This window comes from Pogona vitticeps, chromosome 1, assembly GCF_051106095.1.
Source record: "Pogona vitticeps strain Pit_001003342236 chromosome 1, PviZW2.1, whole genome shotgun sequence".
Lineage (NCBI taxonomy): Eukaryota > Metazoa > Chordata > Lepidosauria > Squamata > Agamidae > Pogona > Pogona vitticeps.
In genome coordinates this window covers 257,542,712-257,568,098 of record NC_135783.1, presented here as the reverse complement: position 1 = coordinate 257,568,098, position 25,387 = coordinate 257,542,712, and the positions used below count along the sequence as shown (strand labels likewise).

The window sequence follows — 25,387 nt, the reverse complement described above, 5'->3', positions numbered from 1 at the left end:
AAGCATGCTATAAGGCACAGACAGAAGCCCCATTTAGTCATTTTGGAAAAGGGTCAATTTGAAAGCATGGGCAAGGAGGACCTTGTAACTTGACCCTCTGCCTGTCACTGTGTCCACAGGGAGGAACAGAGTCTGGAAAGGAAGTCCCTGGCACACTTGGCGCCTCTCCGTGCCATCGGGGACCCTGATATTTCAGAAGTCCCAACTACCTGTTCACACAGTCCCATTAGCTTTGGAGACAAGGACTGGTACATGGATAGGGGCAGAATTCTCTCCCTGCTCATACTTTCAAATTCACCCTCCCTCCCTTTTTTGGGGGGGGGGTAATGTTTGTATAGGGCTGTTTTTCCCAACCACTCTGAACATGCTGACTCATATTGTTCAGATGAGTGTATTTCACAGTCAAAGATAGGACGGCTGGCACTTGTTCCCCAGATGACAGCTGTCTCTGGTAAATCACAGACACATGTGTAACTAAAACAAAGCTGAAGTGTCCCTCAGATTCAGCCAGCTCTTCCTATCCATGCCTCTTATTTGTTCTAGCCTATAGTGAAATTTGGATTGTACATTTCTTGAGGTCGAAACGGGCTTCTGCATGGCATGTCGCCCTGTAAACCCATACCTAATAGCAACACTGTGGCAGTTCAACAGCACTCCTGGCCAGCAGGGAAAGACATTGAAGCTACACTAGATGGGGATACTGTACTGATCAGTGCTCAGTTATCCTGGACACCATCTGCAGGGCAGGAGCCAGCAACCCTAACATTGGAATGTTCTCCACTATAAGTGAAATAGTGTACTGTACTTTATTCTGGAAGCACAAAGCCTAGAACCAGATTCCTAGTAAACCACGAAGCTTACTAGAAAATCTTGGAATTATCATCAGCTCCCTGGGACATATTTGATGACAGAGGCACGCAGACGTGCAACCAGCACATATATGGAATGCATGAAACAGAAATGAAGCAGAAAGCAATGTGCTGGGACACCACCAGCACCACCCTGCTGCTGCCTCTCGGACTGGCAGAGAGATGTCTAGCTGGAAGATGATTTGCTGCCCTTAGACATTGCTTGGGGGGGGGGGGAGTAAAGAACTATGAAGCAAAAGCAGCTGCAACATCAGTATCAGTCTTTTGTCTTCTAAAAATCTTTCATTTGACATTCACCCCAACCTGCCTAACTCAGGGATTCTGTGAGATGGAAATAAATGTAACTTGCAAATTTAAGAAGCATTGGCCAATTACATCTGTGCCACAGTGAACACCCTACCCTTTGCCATGGGGATCTTAGCGACACTGGGACCAACCTCCTGCCGCTGCAGAAAAGCTGTGGGTAAGCTCCTCCTCCTTGCTCCATTTGACACAAAAATACACAATAAATTATCATAGTAAGTCCATTACCTGATCCTTGTTAACGAATCCCCAGATTCCAGCAGCCACTTCACAAGCAAACAGTATTACAAGACATGTGAAAAACTATGGGAGGAAAAAAAAGATATCAGATTTTTAAAAAAGGTGACAGTGTGACTAAAACGAAAGAGGCCTTGTCCAAATGTGTAAGAATGCACAGATATAATAACAAGGCAGTGAATTAATAAATGTCATTAAAAAGCCAGTACTGTAGGTAATAAGAGGAAGGAAGGAGGTAGCATGATTAGGATGGGGTTTTTTATGGAATGCGTGGTAAAAGTTTGCCAAGATGGTCTCAATCATAGGATCACAGATCCTCCAAAGAACTAAAGAACAGCAAAAGGTTGACTCAAGGGGGAAAAAAAAAACATTGTTGCAGAACAAGAAGGGCAGGAGACTTGCCACATTTTAAAAGGTAGCAGATGTGCTAAGGGAGAAGGGCATTCCAGCTCTGTAACGTTTAAAACATTTTGGGGAAAAAAAAACCCAAATGGTGCAACATTAAGACTTTGTATTGTTCATTACCACTGACATAAAAACAGCAGCTAAAGGTTAGAGTAGAAACACGCATGGCCAGGTTACACAACAGTCCACAAACAGCAACAGATGTGCCCTCTGGGGACAGAACTAGGTTCTCCATAGATACAGTGGATACGGAGGACTGGATCCAGGCTTGTCTGAGTGGAATGGTGGTAATATATGGAGGCTTTTCTACTCTGTCTTTCGTACTGTGAGAATAAGGGCAGGAAGGTTGTCTTTAAAGTAGACAGCAGACAGCAGGGTGACAGACAGCTAAGTAGCATCCTGGCTTCTTTTTAAGGAAACACTTGTTGCCCTTAGGTCACTTCCTCCTTAGATCATTTCCCCTTTCTTCAAGGAAACTGTTTTGTTCTTCACTCTTCTTTGTCTGGAAGGGAAAGCCAGCTAAGATAGTGCCTCCAGGTTGGCTATCAGCAGCAGGCTTGAACAAAAAGAAGCTTCAGGCTTTTGTACTCCAGTTTAGGTTTCATCCCATTTCATCCTGAACAGGCCTCATGGAGAAATAAATCTATGTTTTTCCTTTTGTCTTACCACGAGAATCTTGAGTGATTACGGCCATCACCTCACCTTAACCATGTGCTGCACTCTGCCAAAATAAGTATCATAAATTCCTGCAGCTGGCTTAGGATATGCATCCCTTCCACTACACAAGTGTAGGAAGTGGCATATGGAGAAGAGGCTGGAAAAGGAATGGCGCACCAAACAAAACCCATCAGAAGCAAACAGAGGCTGCAGTGGGGAAGAGGGAACAAGTAGTCCTTTGCTTGTGGAGGTCTGGATTCAAGCCACTGCTTCCCACCACTGGGGAAATACAATATCCCTGTAACGTTTTGGAAGAACAGAGTATTTTAGATTACGCACAACCAATTACTGCACATTCATGGACTGAAGGGGCCTCTAGGTGACAGTAGAAGAACTAGAAAGGCAAGACTAACATGCTTCAGAATTAGCTTTATTAAGAGGGACTTTCAGGGGATAGAAGGAAAGAATGGCTAGAAAAAGGTGAAAATACAAAAAGTAGGAAGGGAGACTGTTACAGAATGTTATAGTCTTGCATCTTTCTTAAGGTAAATGCCTGCATATGCTAAAAATTATGCTATATTCTAGAGTTAAGCATTCCCTGACCCCTGGCTGATTTCAGCCCTTGTAACCACGAGTGAATTAGTCAGTAAACAAGGCAAGATAAGAATGACAGTGGGCATTCCAAAGGGAAGGCTTTGACCATGGGGGCACCAGAGACAAAATGCAATGTAAACAATTAGACAATGAGGAAATGCTTATTTTCCCTTGGTGGTGAACAGGACAAATCCAAAGGAGGGGTTTCAAAACCAATCACAGACATCTATGTAAAGATAACCCAGAAATGGACAGTTTGTCCATTGTGATTGACACTTATGTACAAACATTTACTTGATTAATGCAACTTGACAACCGGCCTTTATAAAAATCTCCAAAAATTACACTCTTAAATAAACAGGACTCTTAATTATATTCTATATTTGCATGTAGTGTATTTCTCTCCCTCTTTCAAGGGTTGCAAAAAGTTGGATCTGCCAGAGGAACTAAAGCAGAATTTTTACAAGATTAGGGGGATTAGCTAGGCCATATTGTTCCAAACACCGAAAAAGCCTCTGTAAATAGAGAGGGTGGCTGCAGATGTTCCAGGTCTCTGGAGGACCACGGCACATACAATACATAAGGACAGGATGGGAGCAGAGGCGCAAGTTGCTCCTGGCAGATGAATGTGTCAGGGACAGAAGAAATCAAGCTATTGATCTATTCCCCTCACTCTGACAATGAAGAATATTTTCTCAGAACCACATCCTACACATTTCAGACAGTTCTGTTTTAAATTACTGAGTGGGAAGTTTGTTGCCAATTCTCCTGGAATCTGTTTGTTGCTGATTTTCCAAAATGAAGCCTTGAGTTTGCCTGACTTCTGCAGACTTTGCTCTTCCCTTGCCAAATCTTTGCATTTACCTTCACACTGCACTGGTATAGTATCAAGCAGTTAATATGTAGTATATGCACAGAAAATGGTCTCTTACCGTTCCCAGAAGGCACTGTGACTCTTGGATAGCACCGTAGCATCCCAGGAAACCCACAAACATCATCACTGCTCCAACAGCAATCAGGATGTAGATTCCTGCAAAAGGAGAAAAGAATGGCATGTGCATGTTTGAAACTGTCTGATTGGAGGTAGGGACTTGGAAGGGAACCTTAGGTGATTTAGAGGCCAAGGCTCCTTGTGAAAGGAAGATTATAAAACTACAGGGAGCAGCTGGTGGTGGAAGAAAAGTATATATTTTCATCTACAACATAAATAATGCTGCTGATCAAACCAAACTTCTGTTTAGATCTACTATTCAGCTTTGAAAAATAGCCAGAATACAATGCAAATCTCCACTTATTTGCCAGTGAGAACAAAAAATTCAATTTTTTATCTCTGCAAATGTCTGGTGCATCCTTAAGCCAGACAGATACTCCCAGGAAATGTATAATGTACTAAATGAAGGGAACACCTTTGCTCTATTAATCATCTCTGGTATCTCATATTTTGATATACTGTACACTAGAGATGTGAATATTAATGTTAGGCTAGGACATCTAGAGAATTCTGAGACTTTTAGTCCAAAAACAGAGTCCACATACCTCTAAGGTATACTGTTTCTGAACACAGAGTCTTTTTCCCATTGTTATTACTAAGCTGAGCCTGGAGAAGTAACTTATTTGGACAACAAAAAATACTGGAATCCCTCAGCCAACATAGCCAGTGACCATGCTGCTGGAGGATTCTGAGAGCTATGGGTGAAGAAATAACTTTTCCAAGTGATGTTGGAACCTCTATTCTCCTCAACTTGTCAACAGGGATGTAAAGAAGACCAAGTTCATCAGTGCAGGGTTCCTACTTCCCCAAATCATTGTATCTGTTAATTTGTACAAATTGCTTTTGCACAACCAGCATAATTTCCCTTTGAGAGGAAAAATGAAAACACACCAAGCACAGAACTCACTGACTGTTGATAGAGGCAATGCTGCCTCCCAAGCTTCCAATCTAATCCTTAAAAGACCTTGTTGACAAAAAAACAAAAACAAAAAAAAGCCATTGTCATTTTTAGCAATTTGCATTAAAGTTCTAATAATTTGTGTCATAGTGGTGCCTACTCTGCACAAAAGTGGTTTCGTTCTCATTCCCTCTTGTGGCCAAGAGGACTACAAAACAGCTCATCCTCTTACAGAGTGAGGAAAGTAACACTGCAGTTCCTCATCCTCTCTAGTGAGCCTGATACAGGGAAGAATTTACAGCAAGATTTATAATTCCCTTTTCTAAGAGAGTTGGCAGGGAATTCAGTAAGTGAAAATGTTGAGTTGTCCTGGTGGGAGGGAGCCCAACTGTTATGAATATTTTTTAATGAAACTAAGAAATAGTGATAGCAAGGAAGAGAAGACAATTGCAAAAAGAAAATGACAGCAGCTGCTTTCAGGAGAATGACTTAGTGAGTGTGTCTTTTTCTTGAATCTTCATTAAGGACACTAGGTGTACATAGATCCACAATATACTTGCAAGGAACAATGGGCATAGCGATTGGGAGCAAATACATCAAGGGCTTAATATGCACGCATGTCACTTAGTTTGGTTTGACAGCTCTGACATTTTTTCTTCCAGTACTGTATAAACTAAGACAAACATGTATGATAAGTTTTTATCTTAGATCACAATCTTCTTTAATTGCTCTTGCTCACAAGACAGTATTATAGAAGAGGGGTCAGAGAATCAATGAACCTCCAACCTCCAAGGTTTCTTGTATTCCAAGGGTGGAATACTTGTGCGGGGTACTTGTGCATGTGTGGGGAGCATACGTGCGAGGGGGGGCAGGAGATATGTCTCTGCAGCCTGGTCTTGCCAAGGCCACCGCCCGGTACAAGGCCGCAGACTGGGGGTCAGGGACCCCGGGATTAGATTATATATCTTTTAGGTAGTTTCCAAATCTGCAAGGCTATGCTATTCACAGATAGCACTTCCAGTAACAGATATTACTGAACTGAAGACATGCTGAAAGCTAAGTAAGTTTTTGTTTTGTTTTATTTTACAAAAAGCAGATCACATCAATGGGGAATTTTACTTCTGTCTTCCTTAGCGGCAATCCTCTGCATGTGATATTTGTTGAGGTGGGAAAGTCCCACTGATGCCAATGAGCAAACCAGTACATGGTATGAAAAACGAAACTGAAAGTTTCTGAGTTATTTTACTGTTGCTCTCTTTACTCTGTTGCTACTGTTTCCCATAAGACTACATAGCTAATGAGAACTAACTAAAACTAAAGGCATTATGCTTAGCTGTTGAAAGAACAGGGTTATTATACTGTGCCTTACATCAACAGTAAAATGCTGATAGATCTACCGTAAAGGAACACATAGGACATCTAGTACATAATTGCAGACTATAATTTAATTATTATTATTATTAAAAATATTTTACCCTGCCTTTCTCTTTAAGAAGGAGCCTAGGTGGCTTACATCATTAAATGGAAGTATACAAATACTAAAAAAAGTTCAAACAAATATCACACTAAAAGATAATAAAGCCAACACCAAAAATGCATTCAAGGCAGTAAGGCAAAACCATCCATTAAAAAACCTCACTCAGGCAGCCAGTCATTAAGGGAAAGCTTGCCTAAAGAGAAAGGTCTTTGCCTGTTTGTGGAAGGACAGCAAAGATGGAGCAAGCCTGGCCTCCTGTGGGAGGGTCTTCCAATGTCTGGGAGCAGCAACAGAGAAAGATTTTTCACCTGTACCAATCAAACACACCTGTGAGGATCATGGGACTAAGAGAAAAACCTCTCCTGATAACCTTAACCCTTGGGCAGGTTCATAAAGGGAGACATGGTCCTTGAAATAGCTTGGACCCAGGCCATTTAGGGGTTTATAGATCAGAACCAGCACTTTTGAGTTGTACCTGGAAATGGATCCGCAGCCAGTGGAGCTGCTGTAGCAGGGGCATTATGTGATCCCTGTGACCAGCACATTAGCAGTCTGGCAGCGATGTTTTGAACTCGCCAAAGGCACTCCTGGTCACTGCCAAAACCTGGGCATCCAGGCTCAGAATGAATCCAGGAGCATGCTGGCTGATACAGTGGTACCTCACTAGACGGCGACCTGACAAAATGATGAATCCGCATGACGATGAGGTTTTGCGATTGCTATAGCGATTCGCAAAACAGAGATTTCAGTGGGCGATTTTCGCTGGACGATGATTTGGTCCGTGCTTCGCGGACCGTTTTTTCGCAAGATGACAGTTTTTACAGCTGCTTGGTGGCTTCGCAAAATGGATTCCCTATGTTTTCGGGACCAATGCTTTGCAGGACAGCCATTTTAATAGCTGATCGGCACGTCGCAAAATGGCTGCCCAATGGGCGATCTTCACAAAACGACGACGATTTTTCTCATTGGAATGCATTAAACGGGTTTTAATGCATTCCAATGGGGAAACGGTTTTTGCAAGACGATGATTTCACTAAACAGTGATTTGTATGGAATGGATTATCATCGTCATGCGGGGCACCACTGTAATGGCATGGTCAAATTTATGTCTTTCTACATAGATGCCAGTCACGAAAAAAACATCTGTTACAAAATGTTGTGTGTGTGTGTGTGTGTGTGTGTGTGTGAGAGAGAGAGAGAGAGAGAGAGAATGAGGGAGGGACTGGGAGTGTTAAACAGACTTACTTCCAAGCATTTGACATAGCTGGAGGAACGGCAGCCTGTGGCTTCTGTAAAACACAACCGTGCAGTAATATAAACCTGACGGGTTGTTATAAACCAAAGGTATAGTTCCACAAGGTTGTTGTGATGTGACATTCTTCATAGTGAAGGTGGAATAAAAGCAGCTCTCTTCCAAATCTAGGATGGGGTCAGGATGAGAAAGGGCAACCAGCCAGGAAAAAGCCAGACAAAGACGAGAGCTTATGTGGTCCATCAGGCAGAGTTTATGTCATAGCAATGGTATAAACACTTTGAGTCAGGTAGACTGGCAGGGGGCCAGAAGACAGAGGAGAAAATGTATACAAAGGTCTGATTTGAAAGCATTCCCAAGTTGTTACAATTACTATTTTGGAGTGGTATGCTGGAAAAGTTTTTTTTTTGGGGGGGGGCTCTCACAAAGAACAGAAAGACAAGACCATTAAGTAGGAGACAGAAACCTTCTCTCTCATCAGCCACATGAAAACAGGTAGAACCTCCATATAGGGTCAGAAGGAAACAAAATGAAGATGGAGTTTATCTTACATTCACTTGTGGTTTCTAAGTAGTATTGGATGGAAATCACAACAGGCTGTTTAAAAGACTATTTAAAAGCACTTAATGTATTCTACACCCCACCCATTCAGGCTAACCATGTGCCATTTCTTTATCTGTTGCATTTGTATCATTTCCTTCCTCTAAGGAAGTGTTCAGCGGTCCATGCCGGTTTGTGTTAAGTTTACAATAACTCAGTCAGGGGGAAGATTACGCGGAGCATACAATTGCTGAAGGCCACCTGGGGAGTCATGACCCACTAAGGATTTCCAGCTAGATTCACCATATTGAAGCTGCCGCCACATACTGACCCCACATCCACTTATTCAGAGGCTGAGGTGGGAGACCACATGGGGCAGGAAGGAGGGGGCTGGTGTCTACCACCTAAGGATTCCTCTTCACCAAGCCTACCTGCTCTCCACACCCTTCATTTGGGGCACAGTAAGATTTTTTCCAGAGGCTGAAAAAAAATTGTAGATTGCAGCTCTTAAGAGTTGTAGCCAGTGAGTGTGGTAGTACAGAGATATTAGGAATTATAGGCTAAAATGGTAACATTTCCTAGCTTTGATTATCAGTTGAAACTGGGACTTCAGTCAAGTCACCTGCTCAAAACTAGTTTTATTATGGCACTGCTACATTTTATTTACCAATCTTTATGAACCAAACATTTCTAAGCTGTGTACAAATGATACAACATATAGCCCCCCTTCTAACTCCATTTTTCTATGATTCTATAAATCCACAATAAAATATACAAGCTTAAAAATGAAGACAAAAGCATAAAATGACAACAGCAGAAAAGCAGAGGTACCATCACTTAGGACAGCCTGTATGAACAATAAAGTTTTTAAATAAGCTCCAAAACCCCATAAGGATCAAAGGCTGTATAAACCTTACAGTTAGACAGTGCCAGGCAGTGAATGGTGACACAATTAAGGTCCCACAGCAGCAGTGGACTAACCATCAACTTGTTTAGAGGGAGAGCAATCCTGGCCAATGGCTGACCCAACTGTCATCCACAGGAACCATTAAACCACTGAATCACCATCTTGCCAGGATTTAGACATGATTCAAACAGAACTAAGCATCACCAACTAAAGTTAGGGTGATTAACTAGAATCTTACACAAAAATCTTAAATCTTCAGCTCAATTCACCCAATAAAAGAACAGAACCCACAGTGTAGATTGGAAGGGTTTTTAAAAAAAAAAATACAAATGACTCAGTGTCTTATGTGAATTTCTTGACAGGCTTGAAGGAGAGTGGAAACTGTTCATCACAAGACACGGCAAGGACACTCTACTATAGCTGCAACAGAGAGTACAAGAGAGAAGTGTGATAACTGAAATGCAGTCAGGCAGTAATAAAATGACTTAGAAGCTGTTGCGAGAAAAGCCAGATTCCTTCTCAGGCAGAGACAGACAGTCTTTATTAAGTTTCTCTTTGTCTCTGAAAGCTAGAGCCAAACAGACAACTGGAAGAAAAAAGAGTAGGACTACTATTTATTCTTAAATGAACAAGAAACAACCCAAGAAAACAAGGATCTTCTGTATCAGATAACATTCATTTCACAAACTGACACTTCTGTTTAAGAAAATATAGGCGCACCAATATTAAATAGAAGGCCATGACTCACTTATATCTGAGCAATCTTGGCCTTTGGAAGTCATTCTCCTCACTGGATATGATACAATCAAAAACCTGTTCTTTGAAGAATCCCCTCCTCATCTAAGGCCCAATACATAAGCATTTCTTAACAACTGAATTTGTTCAGCTTCATTGTTTCCTCTTCTTTTTTGAAAGACAATTAAGCATTCTGGCATCTTCTAAATCTTTCACATGGAGCTCCACAAACTGCTGAGAGCCAACAAGTACTGTTCTACCAAATTCTGCAACTTCCACCAGACTTTCATGACAAACACACTTGCTTCTGCCACAGAGACGCCTCCCTATCTCCTTATTCTTCTCAGATTTGTGCTGTGAATGCATTTGTGAAGAGCTGTAACAGGTAGAGCCAATCTACACAATTGCAGCTTTAAAATAAAAGCCCAAACCCAGAGTATTAAGACATTTAAATCTATGCTCAGCTGTCGACAAGAAAGAAACAAAGATCTTCAGAAACACTTGCAAGGCTTAATTATAGATGACTATATGACCTTTCGTTTTTCAAATGCCTTTCAATCTGACTATGTAGTCAAAGTCAAACTGGCAAGAAACAGAACTCGGTAGAAAACAGTGAGAATACTCTATTTTGTGACTACATCCTTAGTTTTCTGTATGTTCACAGATAAAATTATGCTGCTGCAGAGAAAGGATGCAAGAAGATTTCTGAGAGGGGAACTGTGGCTACGTCTGATTTCTTGTTAAACTGTGAAGACTGGAATCTTATGAAACAGGACAGGAATGTATTTAGTAAGATTGCTAGGAGACCAGAATTTTTTTAAACCTTTAACTAGGACATTTCCTGTGAGCTGTGAAACAAGGGAATACAAATACTAATTTCAATGAAATTCTGCATGCAGTTGCAGTGACCTTTACAGTGAGACCTCTACATATAATAGTCATTAACTGAAACAACCAGTACAAGGTACATTTAGCTATTATGCTAAGCAGCTGATAATTATTCCAAGTGACTTCTGTACTGTCTTAGTAACATACAAATCATCCCCATGTTCAAATGTTTAAAGGACTTCAAGATAAGACACTGGAGAAAGTTTCTGGTATCTGAAGAATGTATCTGGCAGGAAGTCAGTCCAGATGGTCTTTGGAGACGCTCACATCCTGATTTCTCCCCTTCTAACAACCTTCCCCTTGACAGATCTATGACAAAGCTAGCAAAAAAATCTAAAATCACTGCACTTTAGAGGCAACTGTATAAAATCCCCCTTATACTGTAGAATCATACTGCAACCTGGCCAAGTCACTTTGAATACTTCCTCGAAGGAGCAAAGCAGGAGAAAATATGATTGCAAATGAAATTAACTTGGTTTTGCCACTCACAAAAGCTTAGTGAAACATTTATAGGGGCTTCTCTACCTTCATGCAAGAAAATTAAAGCTGTGCAGACTCCATTTATTAATAGGGACTAGAAACTACAAACTAAACATACATACAAGGGCATGTCTTTCAGCAGCTAACCTGACTAGCCAGTAATTGTGTATTATTTTGGATCTATACTTTCTGACTCATCCAGCCTCCTGTTGCAAGAGGAAAGATGGACCGTCTTTACCCATCCATACCTGCTAACATAAGAAGAAGAAGAAGATGGGAAGCTACTATTTCTCCTTGCCTAAACATTCAGGTATTCCATGTCCACAGCTGGAATTCCAGATACTGCTACTCATCAGCAAGAAAACAAAATCAAAATAAAACCATGGGAAAGATCTCCTAAAGATCTGGTGTTGTATGGCTACCAGGAAGCAACCATGAATCAGATCAGGAGGAATGCCTGGAAGCAAAGTTATTCTAAAGCCAATCAACTGATCTCAAAGGTAAGCATTAGAGGAGATTTGCTTCTTCAGTAACAAGGCAGTTTGTGCTATCAGTATCCCATCCAGCCACTCTTCATGCTATGGAACTGAAAAACCCACTTACTATATATGACTGGAAATGGCCCTCCATAAGAGAAAGTCATATTTGGGCTAAGAGCTTCAAGGGAACTAATCAAAGGCTTCAATTGCCCAGTCCATTAGTGGAGTAATGTGTGAAAACGGCTGTAAATGTACGAGTATTCAGTCCTCTTCACTGTCAATTTCCTCTAGCTGTCAAGCAAAAACACAGTTCTAACTAGTGGCATTTCCATGTTCACTGGCCACGGCTGAGGTTTAATCATATGTCAAACAAGCAAGGTGATAACTATAAACATTCAGGGCCTGCTTAGAAGGGATGGCAAAGCATAAAAATTCCATGGGAACATCTAGTACAGTTTGTCCTTTGACTATCAGCGACAGCAGTAGATAGCCATGCTTGGAGCAAACTGCCTGTCATTTCATACTCCAAGAGTGTTGTTAATTTCATACTCCAAGGGTGTTGTTGCTTTCACAGCCCCGGCACTGGACAGAGTATTATAGGGCAGGATCTACTCCTCCTATGAGGACCAGAGTGTGAGGTAGTTGGGTGACAACTTACAGAAAAAATATGACAGTAGCCGACATAGCAATCCCACAAACCTCAGAATGCAGTGAGCAAGGCTCTCTGCAACAGTGCAAATCAGCAGAGCTGGTTCAAGATATTTTGGTTACCAACTGATCCTGCCATAATGACCTCATAAGAAAAAACTGTTGCACCTTACATAGTTCCCCTGTTACATCTGAATGGAAAACTTACACTACAGATGTCTGCATTATCTTCCCCATAGTGAATGAGAGGAACTGCCTCTAATTTGTAAAATCTAATAATAGGGGTACTTTCAGGCCCTAAAATTTAAAGCACTGACCATAGAGGAGCAGCCCACAGCCAACATGTAGCTCTTACTGCTCTGTTTATGACTCATGGATCATCAGATGTCCCATCCACTTTACCTTACCACCTAGGTGATCAGCAGTCAACTGGGCATCAGTGAACACATTGTCAACAGCAATCTCAAGAAAATGTTTTGGGATGGTGGTAAAGTTGAAGCCTTTTGTTCTCCCCCTAGGATTCTGTTTAATTTTTGGTATTTAAAAATTGGGTATTTTGACTCATTACTTATTTATTGTTCTGGCCTTACCTCTAATGATATGATAAAAGTAATTGCTTTAAGCACAGGTATGTTCTGCAGCGAAATTAGTTCTAGGTTACAGCCTAAGAGGTGTTTAAATGGGAGAGGATTGTGGGTGTACAAACTATCTATTGCAACTTTAAAAAATAATGAATGGTGGACCAATTAACAGAATGAATTTTATATATATCAGAGACATCACCTTGCCAACAAAAGTCTGAATAGTCAAAGCTATGGTTTTTCCTCTAGTGATGTATGGAAGTGAGAGCTGGACCATAAAGAAAGCTGACCGCCGAAGAATTGATGCCTTTGAATTGTGGTGCTGGAGGAGACTCTTGAGAATCCCCTGGACTGCAAGGAGAACAAACCTATCAGTTCTAAAGGAAATCAACCCTGAGTGCTCACTGGAAGGACAGATCCTGAGACTGAGGCTCCAGTACTTTGGCCATCTCATGAGAAGAGAAGACTAACTGGAAAAGACCTTGATGTTAGGAAAGTGTGAGGGCAAGAGGAGAAGGGGACGACAGAGGACGAGATGGTTGGACAGTGTCATCAAAGCAACCAACATGAATTTGACACAACTCCGGGAGGCAGTGGAAGTTAGGAGGGCCTGGCGTGCCATGGTCCATGGGGTCACGAAGAGTTGGACATGACTAAACGACAAAATGACTAAACAACATATGTGTGTGTATGTGTGTGTGTGTGTGTGTGTATGTGTGTGTGTGTGTGTGTGTATGATGCTACACATAAAGTTAATTGCCTTTATTATGAGAACTTGTTGGCTAAATACATCTATATGAGGCCGCTGGGTGGGGTCATCAGGGGATGTGGAGCATTGTGCCATCAATATGCTGATGACACCCAGCTCTATATTTCCTTTTCACCAACTGCAGGTGATGCCATCCTGTCCCTTCAGCACTGCCTGGGGGCCGTACAGCAGTGGATGCAGGAGAACAGGCTGAGGCTGAACCCGGACAAGATGGAAGTTCTGAGGGTGGGTGGCCCTGTGGATGGTGGCTTGGGAAACTCCCTCATGTTTGGGGGGGTGGCCCTGGCCGCGAAGATTGGGTTCCGCAGCCTGGGGGTACACCTGGACCCGATGCTCACCATCTAAATGCAGGTGGCATCGGTAGTCCGCACCGTCTTTTTCCACCTTTGGTGGATTGCCTGGCTGCGACCTTACCTAGACACGGGGGCGCTCACTACCTTAGTACTTGCGCTCGTAATTTCTAGATTAGATTACTGTAATGCGCTCTATGTGGGGCTTCCTTTGAAGCTGATGCGGAAACTTCAAGTGGTGCAGAATGAGGCGGCCAGACTCCTTACTGGAGTGAGAAAATACCAACATATCTCTCCTACTCTGGCCATGCTGCACTGGCTGCCCATCCGTTTCCGCATTGACTTCAAAGTGTTGATGCTTACATATAAAGCCCTAAACAGTTTAGGACCTCGATACTTGGCGGAACGCTTACTCCCAACTACTTCTACCCATGTCACCCACGCGAGCCAGGAGGTGAGGCTGAGGAGCCTGATGCTGAGGGAGGCCCGGAAAGAAAGAACTAGAAACTGGGCTTTCTCGGCGGTGGCTCCTCGTCTCTGGAATAACCTACCTCCGGACATTCACGCTCCACCCTCGCTGGGTACTTTTAAGAACCAACTAAAAACATGGATGTATAGGCAGGCCTTCCCTTCCAGGTAATTCCTGTCCTCTTTCCTTTTTTTCTTTCTTTCTTTGATTTATTTTTATTTCCCCCATCTTATAGAATCATTTATTTAATTAATTGTTATAAATTTTTTTTAGAACTTGTTATCCTTATGTTGTAAGCCGCCTAAAGTGGTCGAAATGTCTAGATAGGCCGGGTGTAAATACAATAAATAAATAAATAAATTAGTCTGTGATCAATGTGGCTAAATTTCTAGAATGAAACAAGTGAAACGTTGGCTTTTTGTCTTCATTTCAATCAAACCCATTTATAACAAGGTCTCCTCCAAACCCTCTTTCAAAATATCAGGTTCTGCTACACAAGAACAGCTGCAGCAGGGTGAAATCTGAACTGGCTGGTGTGCATGCCTCTTTGCCTCTCCCAATGGCAGGCAGAAACGGGGCGGGGGGAAGAAGGTTACCCCAAAGCAAGCACTCAATGTGGTTGAAAAACTGTTCTGCTCATCCTGCAGGACAACAAACTGAATTTCATCTTATACTGTATGTGTAAAACTGCATATAAGTTTAGCTACTATATGTGCATGCATATACACAAATACAGGCTGTTTTGTCTGGGCATGGACTGGTTTTTGGACTGGTTTTACACCCCAATTTTGCTGATGTAAAGAATTTAATGCACATCAAGAAGGGCCCATCACTTTTTATATAAAAAGGAAACTGGTTATGCGACTGTACAGCACGGAGTTTCCTTATGGAAACTGTTACTTTATTTTAAGTTCCTAAGTGCCATTGGCAATCATCTGACTACCATGGACACATAACACATTATTTGACTATTTTAATGGGCATTACCTCATTCCGAGAAATCCCAGACTGTAGAAGCAGGGTGGATATCCTCGCCCACACAGAAGAAATAAGAGTGCAACTATAAAGGTTTTAGAAGTCCTTTAAAATACCCATACACATTGACAACTGTCTGGACATCACAAGTTTGGTGGGAAAGGGAAAATAATTAAAGACCATACGGAAATTTTTCCTGTGTCACTTTTTTAGTAGAAGACAGATAAAGACTGCCTATTTAGCGGATGGTGTGTGTGTTTCCAGAGCCATACTTCTGTAGCAATATATTCTCTGCAGAGAAAATCCCCAGAAATGGTATAAATTTAGGCCTATAACTCTAGGTCTATAAATGGTAAGGTGCTTTCCCTAGAGCTTAAGCTGACAAATAGCAACATGATCTTAAGCATACTGCCCTCAAAAGTTGACTTGCCCATTTTAAACTCCAGTACAGTAAATTATTAGTAGTCAGAAATCAAGTGGTTAATAAGTTTTTTCTTATCAGTGTTTTTCATTGTTATTCATTTGAAATGCAGTGTTGGAAGAGAATTTTATGGGTACCATCAAGAACCAGAAAGACAAATAAATGGGCTGTATTTATCTCAAGCCTTAGCTCTTATCAAGTGGAAGCTCAAATGACTGAAGACTCACTGGTTACAACAGCAATGCGAAGAAAAGGAGAAGGCAGTTGGAAAAGCCTTTAGTCTGCAAGACTTGAACAGGGTTGTTAATAATAATTTGTTATTAATTCATGGGTCACTATACCTTAGAAGGACCATGACAGCACATAAAAGCACACACAGTTAAAATATACATGAAGTATCATCTCATGTAAATAGTGGGCATTGACACATTTAAGTATTAAAATCATGGTATCTTGCTATCCGGGACGTGGTGGTGCTGCGAGCTAAACCGCAGAAGCCTGTGCTGCAGGGTCAGAAGACCAGCAGTCGTAAGATCGAATCCACGTGACGGAGTGAGCACCCGTCGCTTGTCCCAGCTCTTGCCAACCTAGTGGTTCGAAAGCATGCAAATGTGAGTAGATAAATAGGGACCACTTCGGTGGGAAGGTAACAGCGTTCCGTGTCTAAGTCGCACTGGCCATGTGACCACGGAAGATTCTCTTCGGGGGAAAAAGGCAGGCTCTATGGCTTGGAAACGGGGATGAGCACCGCCCCCTAGAGTTGAACACGACTGGACAAAAAAAAGTTGTCAAGGGGAACCTTTACTTTTTACCTATCTTGCTATCCAGTTTTAGACAAGCACATGACTAGAAGGTGAACAGAGCTATGCCCTAAAAATTAGGAAGGAGCCAAGGTTCATAGCATGTGGTTTGCATCCCAGGTCTGAGGTGGAATCCCTGGCACCTCCCCACAGAGCTGGGATTTACAAGAAACAAACCACAACAACAACACCAAAAACACCACCCTGGAACCCTGGATAGCTGATCCCAATTTGTGTAGATATGATGCTGAGTTGCCCCCTTCCTGCCAATAAGGAAACCTGATATCCAAACAGGCAATATGAATGGGTGGGTGGAGGGGGAGGCTCATTCAGGGACTAGCTCCTGTCCTGGAGGCAGGAGTGGAAAATTCCAACCAAATGGCACCAGAGGTGTGGCATTTAAAAACACTCACACCCCCAAAGTGGCTGAAACCTGCTCTCAGCTCTCCCTAAGTAACAAGTGGTGTGCCTGGTGATTTTTGCCATGAATATTTTGAGAGTTTCATTCACAGTTTTTCTGCCCTGTGTCTGAAGAAATGAATTTTATTCACAAAAGCTTACACTGTATGTTAGACTATTAGTGATCTAAATACCTCTTCAAATTTTGGCTTGTAATAGGGCAGTAAGGTATCACATCTTCTACTTTCGGACTGCAATAAGGCAATCAAAAGCCTTTGACTGTGTGGACCACAGCAAACTATGGCAAGAAATGGGAGTGCCTGACCACCTTATCTATCTCCTGAAAAATCTATATGTGAGACAGGAAGCAACAGTTAGAACTGGATATGGAACAAATGATTGGTTCAAAATTGGGAAAGGAGTATGATAAGGCTGTATACAGTATTGTCTCCCTGCTTATCTAACTTAAATGCAGAATACATCATGTGAAAAGCTGGACTGGATGAATCCCAAACCGGATTTAAGATTGTTGATATTTCTTCTGGCAACCTCAGATATGCAGATGATACCATTCTGATGGCAGAAAGTGAGGAGGAATTAAAGAACCTCTTAATGAGGGTGGAAGAGGAGAGGGCAAAAAATGGTCTGAAGCACATAAAAAAACAAAACAAAACAAAAAAACTAAGATCATGGCCACTGGTCCCATCACTTCCTGGCAAACAGAAGGGGAAGATATGGAGGCAGTGACAGATTTTACTTTCTTGGGCTGCATGATCACTGCAGGTGGTCACAGCAGCCATGAAATTAAAAGACTCCTGCTTCCTGGGACTTCCAAAGAATAGCAAGGAGAGACAAGAGGGCCTTCTTAAATGAACAATGCAAAGAAATAGAGGAAGATAACAGAAAAGGAAAGACCAGAGATCTGTTCAGGAAAATTGGACATATTAGAGGAACATTTTGCGCAAAGATGAACATGATAAAAGACAAAAATGGGAGGGACCTAACAGAAGCAGAAGACGTCAAGAAGAGGTGGCAAGAATACACAGAGGAATTATATCAGAAAGATGTGGATATCCCGGACAACCCAGACAATGTAGTTGCTGACCTTGAGCCAGACATCCTGGAGAGCGAAGTCAAGTGGGCCTTAGAAAGCCTGGCTAACAACAAGGCCAGTGGAGGTGATGGCATTCCAGTTGAACTATTTAAAATCTTGAAAGATGATGCTGTTAAGGTGCTACATTCAATATGCCAGCAAGTTTGGAAAACTCAACAGTGGCCAGAGGATTGGAAAAGATCAGTCTACATCCCAATCCCAAAGAAAGGCAGTGCCAAAGAATGTTCCAACTACCGCACAATTGCACTCATTTCGCACGCTAGCAAGGTTATGCTCAAAATCCTCCAAGGTAGGCTTCAGCAGTATGTGGACCGAGAACTCCCAGAAGTACAAGCTGGATTCCGAAGAGGCAGAGGAACTCGAGACCAAATTGCTAACTTGCGCTGGATTATGGAGAAAGCCAGAGAGTTCCAGAAAAATATCTACTTCTGCTTCATTGACTATGCGAAAGCCTTTGACTGTGTGGACCACAGCAAACTATGGCAAGTTCTTAAAGAAATGGGAGTGCCTGACCACTTTATCTGTCTCCTGAGAAACCTATATGTGGGACAGGAAGCAACAGTTAGAACTGGTCATGGAACAACTGAGTGGTTCAAAATTGGGAAAGGAGTACGGCAAGGCTGTATATTGTCCCCCAGCTTATTTAACTTATATGCAGAATACATCATGCGGAAGGCTGGACTGGAAGAAACCCAAGCCGGAATTAAGATTGCCGGAAGAAATATCAACAACCTCCGATATGCAGATGATACCACTCTGATGGCAGAAAGTGAGGAGGAATTAAAGAACCTTGTAATGAGAGTGAAAGAGGAGAGTGCAAAAAACAGTCTGAAACTCAACATCAAAAAAACTAAGATCATGGCCACTGGTCCCATCACCTCCTGGCAAATAGAAGGGGAAGATATGGAGGCAGTGTCAAATTTTATCTTCCTGGGCTCCATGATCACTGCAGATGGAGACAGCAGCCCTGAAATTAAAAGGCGCCTTCTTCTTGGGAGGAAAGCGATGACAAATCTGGACAGCATCTTGAAAAGCAGAGACATCACCTTGCCAACAAAAGTCCGAATAGTCAAAGCTATGGTTTTTCCTGTCGTGATGTATGGAAGTGAGAGCTGGACCATAAAGAAAGCAGACCGCCGAAGAATTGATGCCTTTGAATTGTGGTGCTGGAGGAGGCTCTTGAGAATCCCCTGGACTGCAAGGAGAACAAACCTATCAGTTCTAAAGGAAATCAACCCTGAGTGCTCACTGGAAGGACAGATCCTGAAGCTGAGGCTCCAGTACTTTGGCCATCTAATGAGAAGAAAAGACTCCCTGGAAAAGACCCTGATGTTGGGAAAGTGTGATGGCAAGAGGAGAAGGGGACGACCAAGGATGAGATGGCTGGACAGTGTCTGCGAAGCAACCAACATGAACCTGACACAACTCCGGGAGGCAGTAGGAGGGCCTGGCGTGCTCTGGTCCATGGGGTCACGAAGAGTTGGACACGACTAAACGACTAAACACACACGCTTCCTGGGAGGAAAGCGATGGCAAACCTAGACAGCATCTTAAAAAGCAGAGATATCACCTTGCTGACAAAGGTCCACATAGTCAAAGTTATGGTTTTTCCAGTAGTGTTGTATGGAAGTGAGAGCTGGACCATAAAGAAGGCTGACCGCCAAAGAATTTATGCTTTTGAATTGTGGTGTTGGAGGAGACTCTTGAGAGTCCCCTGGATTGCAAGGAGATCAAACGTATCAATTCAGAAGGAAATCAACCCTGAGTGCTCACTGGAAGGACAGATCCTGAAGTTGAGGCTTCAGTTCTTTGGCCATCTCTTTGAGAAGAGAAGTCTCCCTGGAAAAGACCCTGATGTTGGGAAAATATGAAGGCAAGAGAAGGGGACAATGGAGGACAAGATGGCTGGACAGTGTCATTGAAGCTACCAACATGAATTTGACCCAACTCCAGGAGGCAGTGGAAGATAGGAGGGCCTGGCGTGCTCTGGTCCATGGGGTCACAAAGAGTCCCACACAACTTAAGGACTAAACAACAACAAAGGCACTAATCCATTAAACAAATAAAGAGATAGTAAAAGCACAATTGAAACCCCTTAAAACTGACCCAAAACAGAACAAGGACACAGAAATCAGGCCTGCAAACAAAGGCTGTGTTTATATCCAGAGGACCAAATAAAAGCATGCAAGACAATTTGCAAATCATGAGAGCTGTAAAAAGCTCCTGCTGTGGCAATCAGATGTTTTCAGTGCTTGAAAAAAGGCCTCTTCTAATCTCTCCCTCTCCCTCTTTCTCTCTCTCCCTTTCTGTCCTTGAAGATTATGTCCACCTGCAAGCCTAAACTGCAGGAGATACTGATCTCTCAATGATCAAGGGACAGTAAATAGCTCACTCAGTCATGAACTTTTCTTCTACCAACACAAAATGCCAACCCAAACCTGACATGGCAAACTAATTTGGAAGAGGGCCATCATGGTCAAAGACCCCAGGAAATTTGGTGGAGTAAGTATCATAGTAGTTGTTGATGCCCTAAGAGAAACAAGGCTGGGCATGTTCAACACCCCATAAACTAGTGTTGGTAGTCCAAATGAGGAAAAAGCAAGAGGGCAGATGGTGCATCCAATAAATCCTGTATTCTGTTTAAAGAAGTCAAGCCCATCTACATAATGATGAAATTAAAGAGAATATAGGACTGTGTATCTAGATAAGAACAAATTATGCATTTCTTTTTTAAATGGATGGAAAATGAAAACAATGTACCTATTTTGTTTTTCCTGAAAAGAAAAATGACTTTGGTTCCCACTATTGGGTTATTTTATACCTGATGTATTGCTCTGCTTTGGATACACTGCCTATCATTCTTTCCTTCAATTCAAAGGGATGTCACAGGAAAGGAGAGCAGGATAGTAAGAAAGAGAATTGTGAAACTGACAAAATAGGACAAAAAATCTGTCTAAAATAACCTCCAGAGGGTGCAAAAGGTCACCAGGAGCTGAGGAGAGACAGCATGGAAGTTGACAATGAAAAGCTTTTTAGTTCAGATAGCAATTATCTTTTGGTATTATTGATAAAACATATGTTTTCCTCCATTTCCCCCCCCCTGAAATTAGGCTGATCTGATGATGGAAGATATGGGGAAAGGGAACATGAGCAAGTAGCTCATGGACTGAGATGGGGCAGTACCTCCCTCCTTGGGCAAAAGACATCACTTAAAAGTTGGTAAAATGTCCAAAAATGTCATGCCATTAAATGAAAAGGCATCAGCAACTGCCAACAGGATGGAATATTAAAATCAGTTAAAAACAAATAAATGAACAAAATGAAAAAAAAATGTAGTTGACAGGAAGGACAACAAAATGATTCATCCCTTTAAAATGTCTCTCACCGTTTCAAATTGCTAAAGGGAGATGCTACTGCTTGCTGACCAGAATGACTCCATCTTCCCATCAAATCTGGGCTGTTGCAGTACTGAGAATCCAGCAGATAAAACGAAGATTGTTCAACAGGGTTTGCTCAAAGGGTTCAGCAGGCGGGCACGCAAAGGTTATCCTCATGAGTAAAAGTCCTCATGCACCCTTCTTCAAAAGATGGGCCCACTGGAGCTTTGTAGAGCTCCTGAAAACAGTCTCTTTTCCCCATGCACAAAAACGGAATCTACTTTTGAGGCACTGCGCGTGGAAAGATCATCACTGCTACTGGGATGAACTCCCCCCCCCCCCGAACAATAAAGGCTGCAGATGATCATCAAAAGAAACCCCTGCTGGGATCTTGGGAAATCATTGGAAAATGTATTGTGGTGTTTCTGCCATGCCTGGACATCTTGGTTGCATGTATCAGATTCGCACCCTTGTCCAGAGTCAATTCCAGGAAACTCGCTTTCCCATTTACCAAACTAGAATTTAGCCGCATTAATCTAAAGGCTGGTGGCCTATCTGAACTTTTTGAGGTGATGCTTAGAATACTAGGAATAGTCATTGCCTAAAAAACTGTTTATAGAAAATCAACAGGTGCAAATTCACTTTCACAGTGTGGAAAATATCAACGAATGCAATCAAATGGACCTTTAGCCTGCTGTTTAGAGTGCTGTAGGGATGGGCTGGTGCATTTTTAAAGATGGCAATGAGACCACGGACCAAAGGAAGCCACCCTCTCTCAATAAGTCAATATCAGGAACTGGCTTAATAAGATAATTGCTTCATAATACGGGCAAATTCAATATTTCCTCGGCTCCGAAGGGTAGGCTGCCTTTGGAAAACCAAACTCTCCTGTGGTCATCCCCCTCCACCCACCCCCATGCGTAAGCAGGATAAGCAGAGCAGAGGTGTTGGCAGGAAGAGGCAGGAGGGAGTTTTCCAAAGGCAGCGCGGGGGGGGGGGGGAAGCTGAAGTGCATCTGGGTGGGTGTGCATGTGGGTGTGGCTTTGCCTGGCTTTTCAGAAGGGGCAAGTGGAGCAGCACTAGTAGCAAGAGAGCACAGGAGGGGGATTTTTCTTTGCTTTCCTTTACTGGCTCCTATAAAGCACAGAAAAATCCCCTTGGTTTTCCCCCTCCTATTGTGTTTCCCCTCCATATGCCATTTGGATGCAAAGATTGCATCAAATAGCATACAAGACCTCCTACCGCTCCTAAACAGGTGTGTATACAAGGCCTTTATCTAAAGAAAAATCCTCCATACTTTCACTGGGTATACCAACTGAGGATTCGGGGAACTGTAGAAGAAAAAGGTTCCATATCCAAGCTCTGAGTTACAGCTAAGCCCTCAGTAGGGCTCTGGAAACCCTAAACAACTTAGCTTCAGTTTTAGGCAGGGAACCATCTGATCCAGCTTGTATTCTCTCCAAAAAGCTGCCTTAGCTCTATGAATGACACCCCGGTGTTTAACCAAGACAGCCTCTGGCTCTTCTATCTGGATTTGTTCCAGCATGGATACTTGTTCTTTTTTTTTTCTTCTTCTTCTTTTTTTTGAACCATACTGGCCTAGACTACTGAACTGCTCTGATTTGGCTTCCAGAATTCATCCAGCCTTGGCCCTTGTCTGAACCAGGAAACCTCCAGGAAGACATTCTTAGATGTAAGAAGAGGCTTCTGTCTCAACCTCCAATGGTTTCTTCCCTACTCTGGTTGTTACAGCCATTTAAAAACACAGTGTCATACAATATATAAGACAGATAAAACATCTGCTTATAGCATATCACTAAAAAAAAAACTTCTCTACTTGCAGGAAACTCAGGGTGATGTATGTTATGCAGTTATGACATTGTAGTCTGTGAAACAATGTTAAGAACTGGAAAGCTCAGAGCCTGGACAGTTGAGCCCCGTCAAGGCTCCAAACAGACAGATGGAACCTCCCAATTAAAGGCCCTAGATGTGCTGGGTGAGGCTGTGTGTTGCCCAACCACCGTAGCATATGCAGGTCCAAGGTCTAATGCCTGGCAGTTCTCTGAAACACAACTGCATTAATGACCGCGCTATAGCCATTCTAAATCCAAACAGCCAAAGCAGATGCTGAAGAGAACACTGGGGAAAATATTTATTTATTTATATATACGACTTCTACATCTGCCAAAGAGGTTACCTCCTCTGTGTCTGTGCCCGTGCGTGTGTGCACACGTGAGTGTGTGCATGTGAGTGTGTGCGTGTGAGTATGTGTGTGTGTGTGTGTGTGTGTGTGTGTGTGTGAGAGAGAGAGAGAGAGAGAGAGAGAGAGAGAGTGCAGGGAGGAGAAGGAACAATAACAACGTTGACCTGAAGCTCTTCTGAGCCAGGGAAAAGGAAGGTTAACTAGGGCAGCAGTGGTTACCCACCACAGCTAGGGAGCTGCAGCAGCCAGATGGTACCAACAACAAGGACCCTGAGGAAGACCCCCCCACCAACTGCCCCCAATTAGGATCCCTACATGTCCCCCTTTCCCTTCCCTGCTTCCAGGAGAAGCCCTTCTTTCTTGTAGCTGACAGTAAACAGGCGCCACTGTTGTGCCGCTCAGGCCCAGCCTTGACGGCCAGAGCCCAGAGCCGTAGGAAAATGGAAAAGGGTGGAAAGAGACCTTCTCCCTTCTCCAAACCCAGAAAAAGACATCCAGCTGCTCCACTCACTCTGCCAAGACAGAATGAAGGCTCTAGGAGAACAAACAGAGGAGCCTGGAGGAGGGCGAGGGGGAGGGGAGGGACAGTTCTCTGCAGCCAGGCGGGGAGCTCCATTTCTGGGAAGAGAGATGTAGCCATCCAAAAGCAGACACACCCAGAGCGGGAGCCATAAAGGCCGGTCCCTGCTGGGTTCCCAATGCCCGCCTCTGCCTGTTGCTTCCCACTCACCCAGCCCTGCATCCTCAGATGCTGCTGGCTCTGCTTCAGCAAAGGGGAGTGCAACAAGCTGCATCTGCCCGCTGCTGCTTCCTATGCTAATGTGGCAAACCGAGAGACTAATTTTCTGCAAATCTTGCCATGAGAACTCTCTCTGTTCTGGCGGAACACCACACCACACAGTATATAGCTTCTTGATGTTAACAAACACCTTTTTCTGAAGACTGCACACTTTTCCCTTTCAAAGTGTACAGCTATAGCACTTGAGCAAGATTTTTATGCCTTTATCAAACATATTTCTATCGCAGCCGTGAAAGACAGCTCCATATTTTTATCTATGGGTGCGACCATACAGAGAAACAGATTGCATTTGGGCCACATCTGGAGCAGTCCAGTGCAATTGTATTTTGTAGTGGAAACAAAATGTATGAGGAGCGGTGCTACAGCCTGACCCACAAACGTGCCCCAGTTGGACCGTTGTGGTCCAGCTGTAGTGCTGCTACTTTTGGGGGCTGGGCTAGAGCAATTCACTGACAGATAAAAGAATTGTTTTAAGAGAGATTGCTCCCTGCAAAGTGACCTTTTCCAGTGTGATTGGATACGTGCTTTTCCCACCATCAGATTGCAACCTATAGTACAGTACACAGATTTGAGCTCCGTATTCAGTTCTAACACGGCTGTGATGTGCATACTCTTAAACAGAAATTCTACCATATTTAAAAGTGAAATGATACAAGAATTATGACAGCATAACTGCACAGGACAGCTACACATGCTTAAGTATATACAAGACAAATTCTTTCTCCATGAAGGAGGAATGTCAGAGTAGAGACTGAGCAACTGAGCAAATCCTGGGTGTGGTGAGTCAGGAAGTGAATATGAATTAGAAGTTGAGCCTCTAGCTGTTAAAA

General features: G+C 42.9%; 1 protein-coding gene across 1 annotated transcript in view; it reads right to left on the bottom strand.

Moving 5' to 3' along the window:
- The window catches only part of CD81 (CD81 molecule), a 66,775-nt gene that overhangs the window by 14,944 nt on the left and 26,444 nt on the right, over positions 1 to 25,387 (bottom strand). The window contains exons 3-4 of the mRNA XM_020788800.3: positions 3,998 to 4,095; positions 1,401 to 1,475 (exon numbers count right to left, since the gene is read on the bottom strand). Coding sequence (XP_020644459.1) covers positions 1,401 to 1,475; positions 3,998 to 4,095 — 173 coding nt within the window. The remainder of the gene's footprint in view (positions 1 to 1,400; positions 1,476 to 3,997; positions 4,096 to 25,387) is intronic.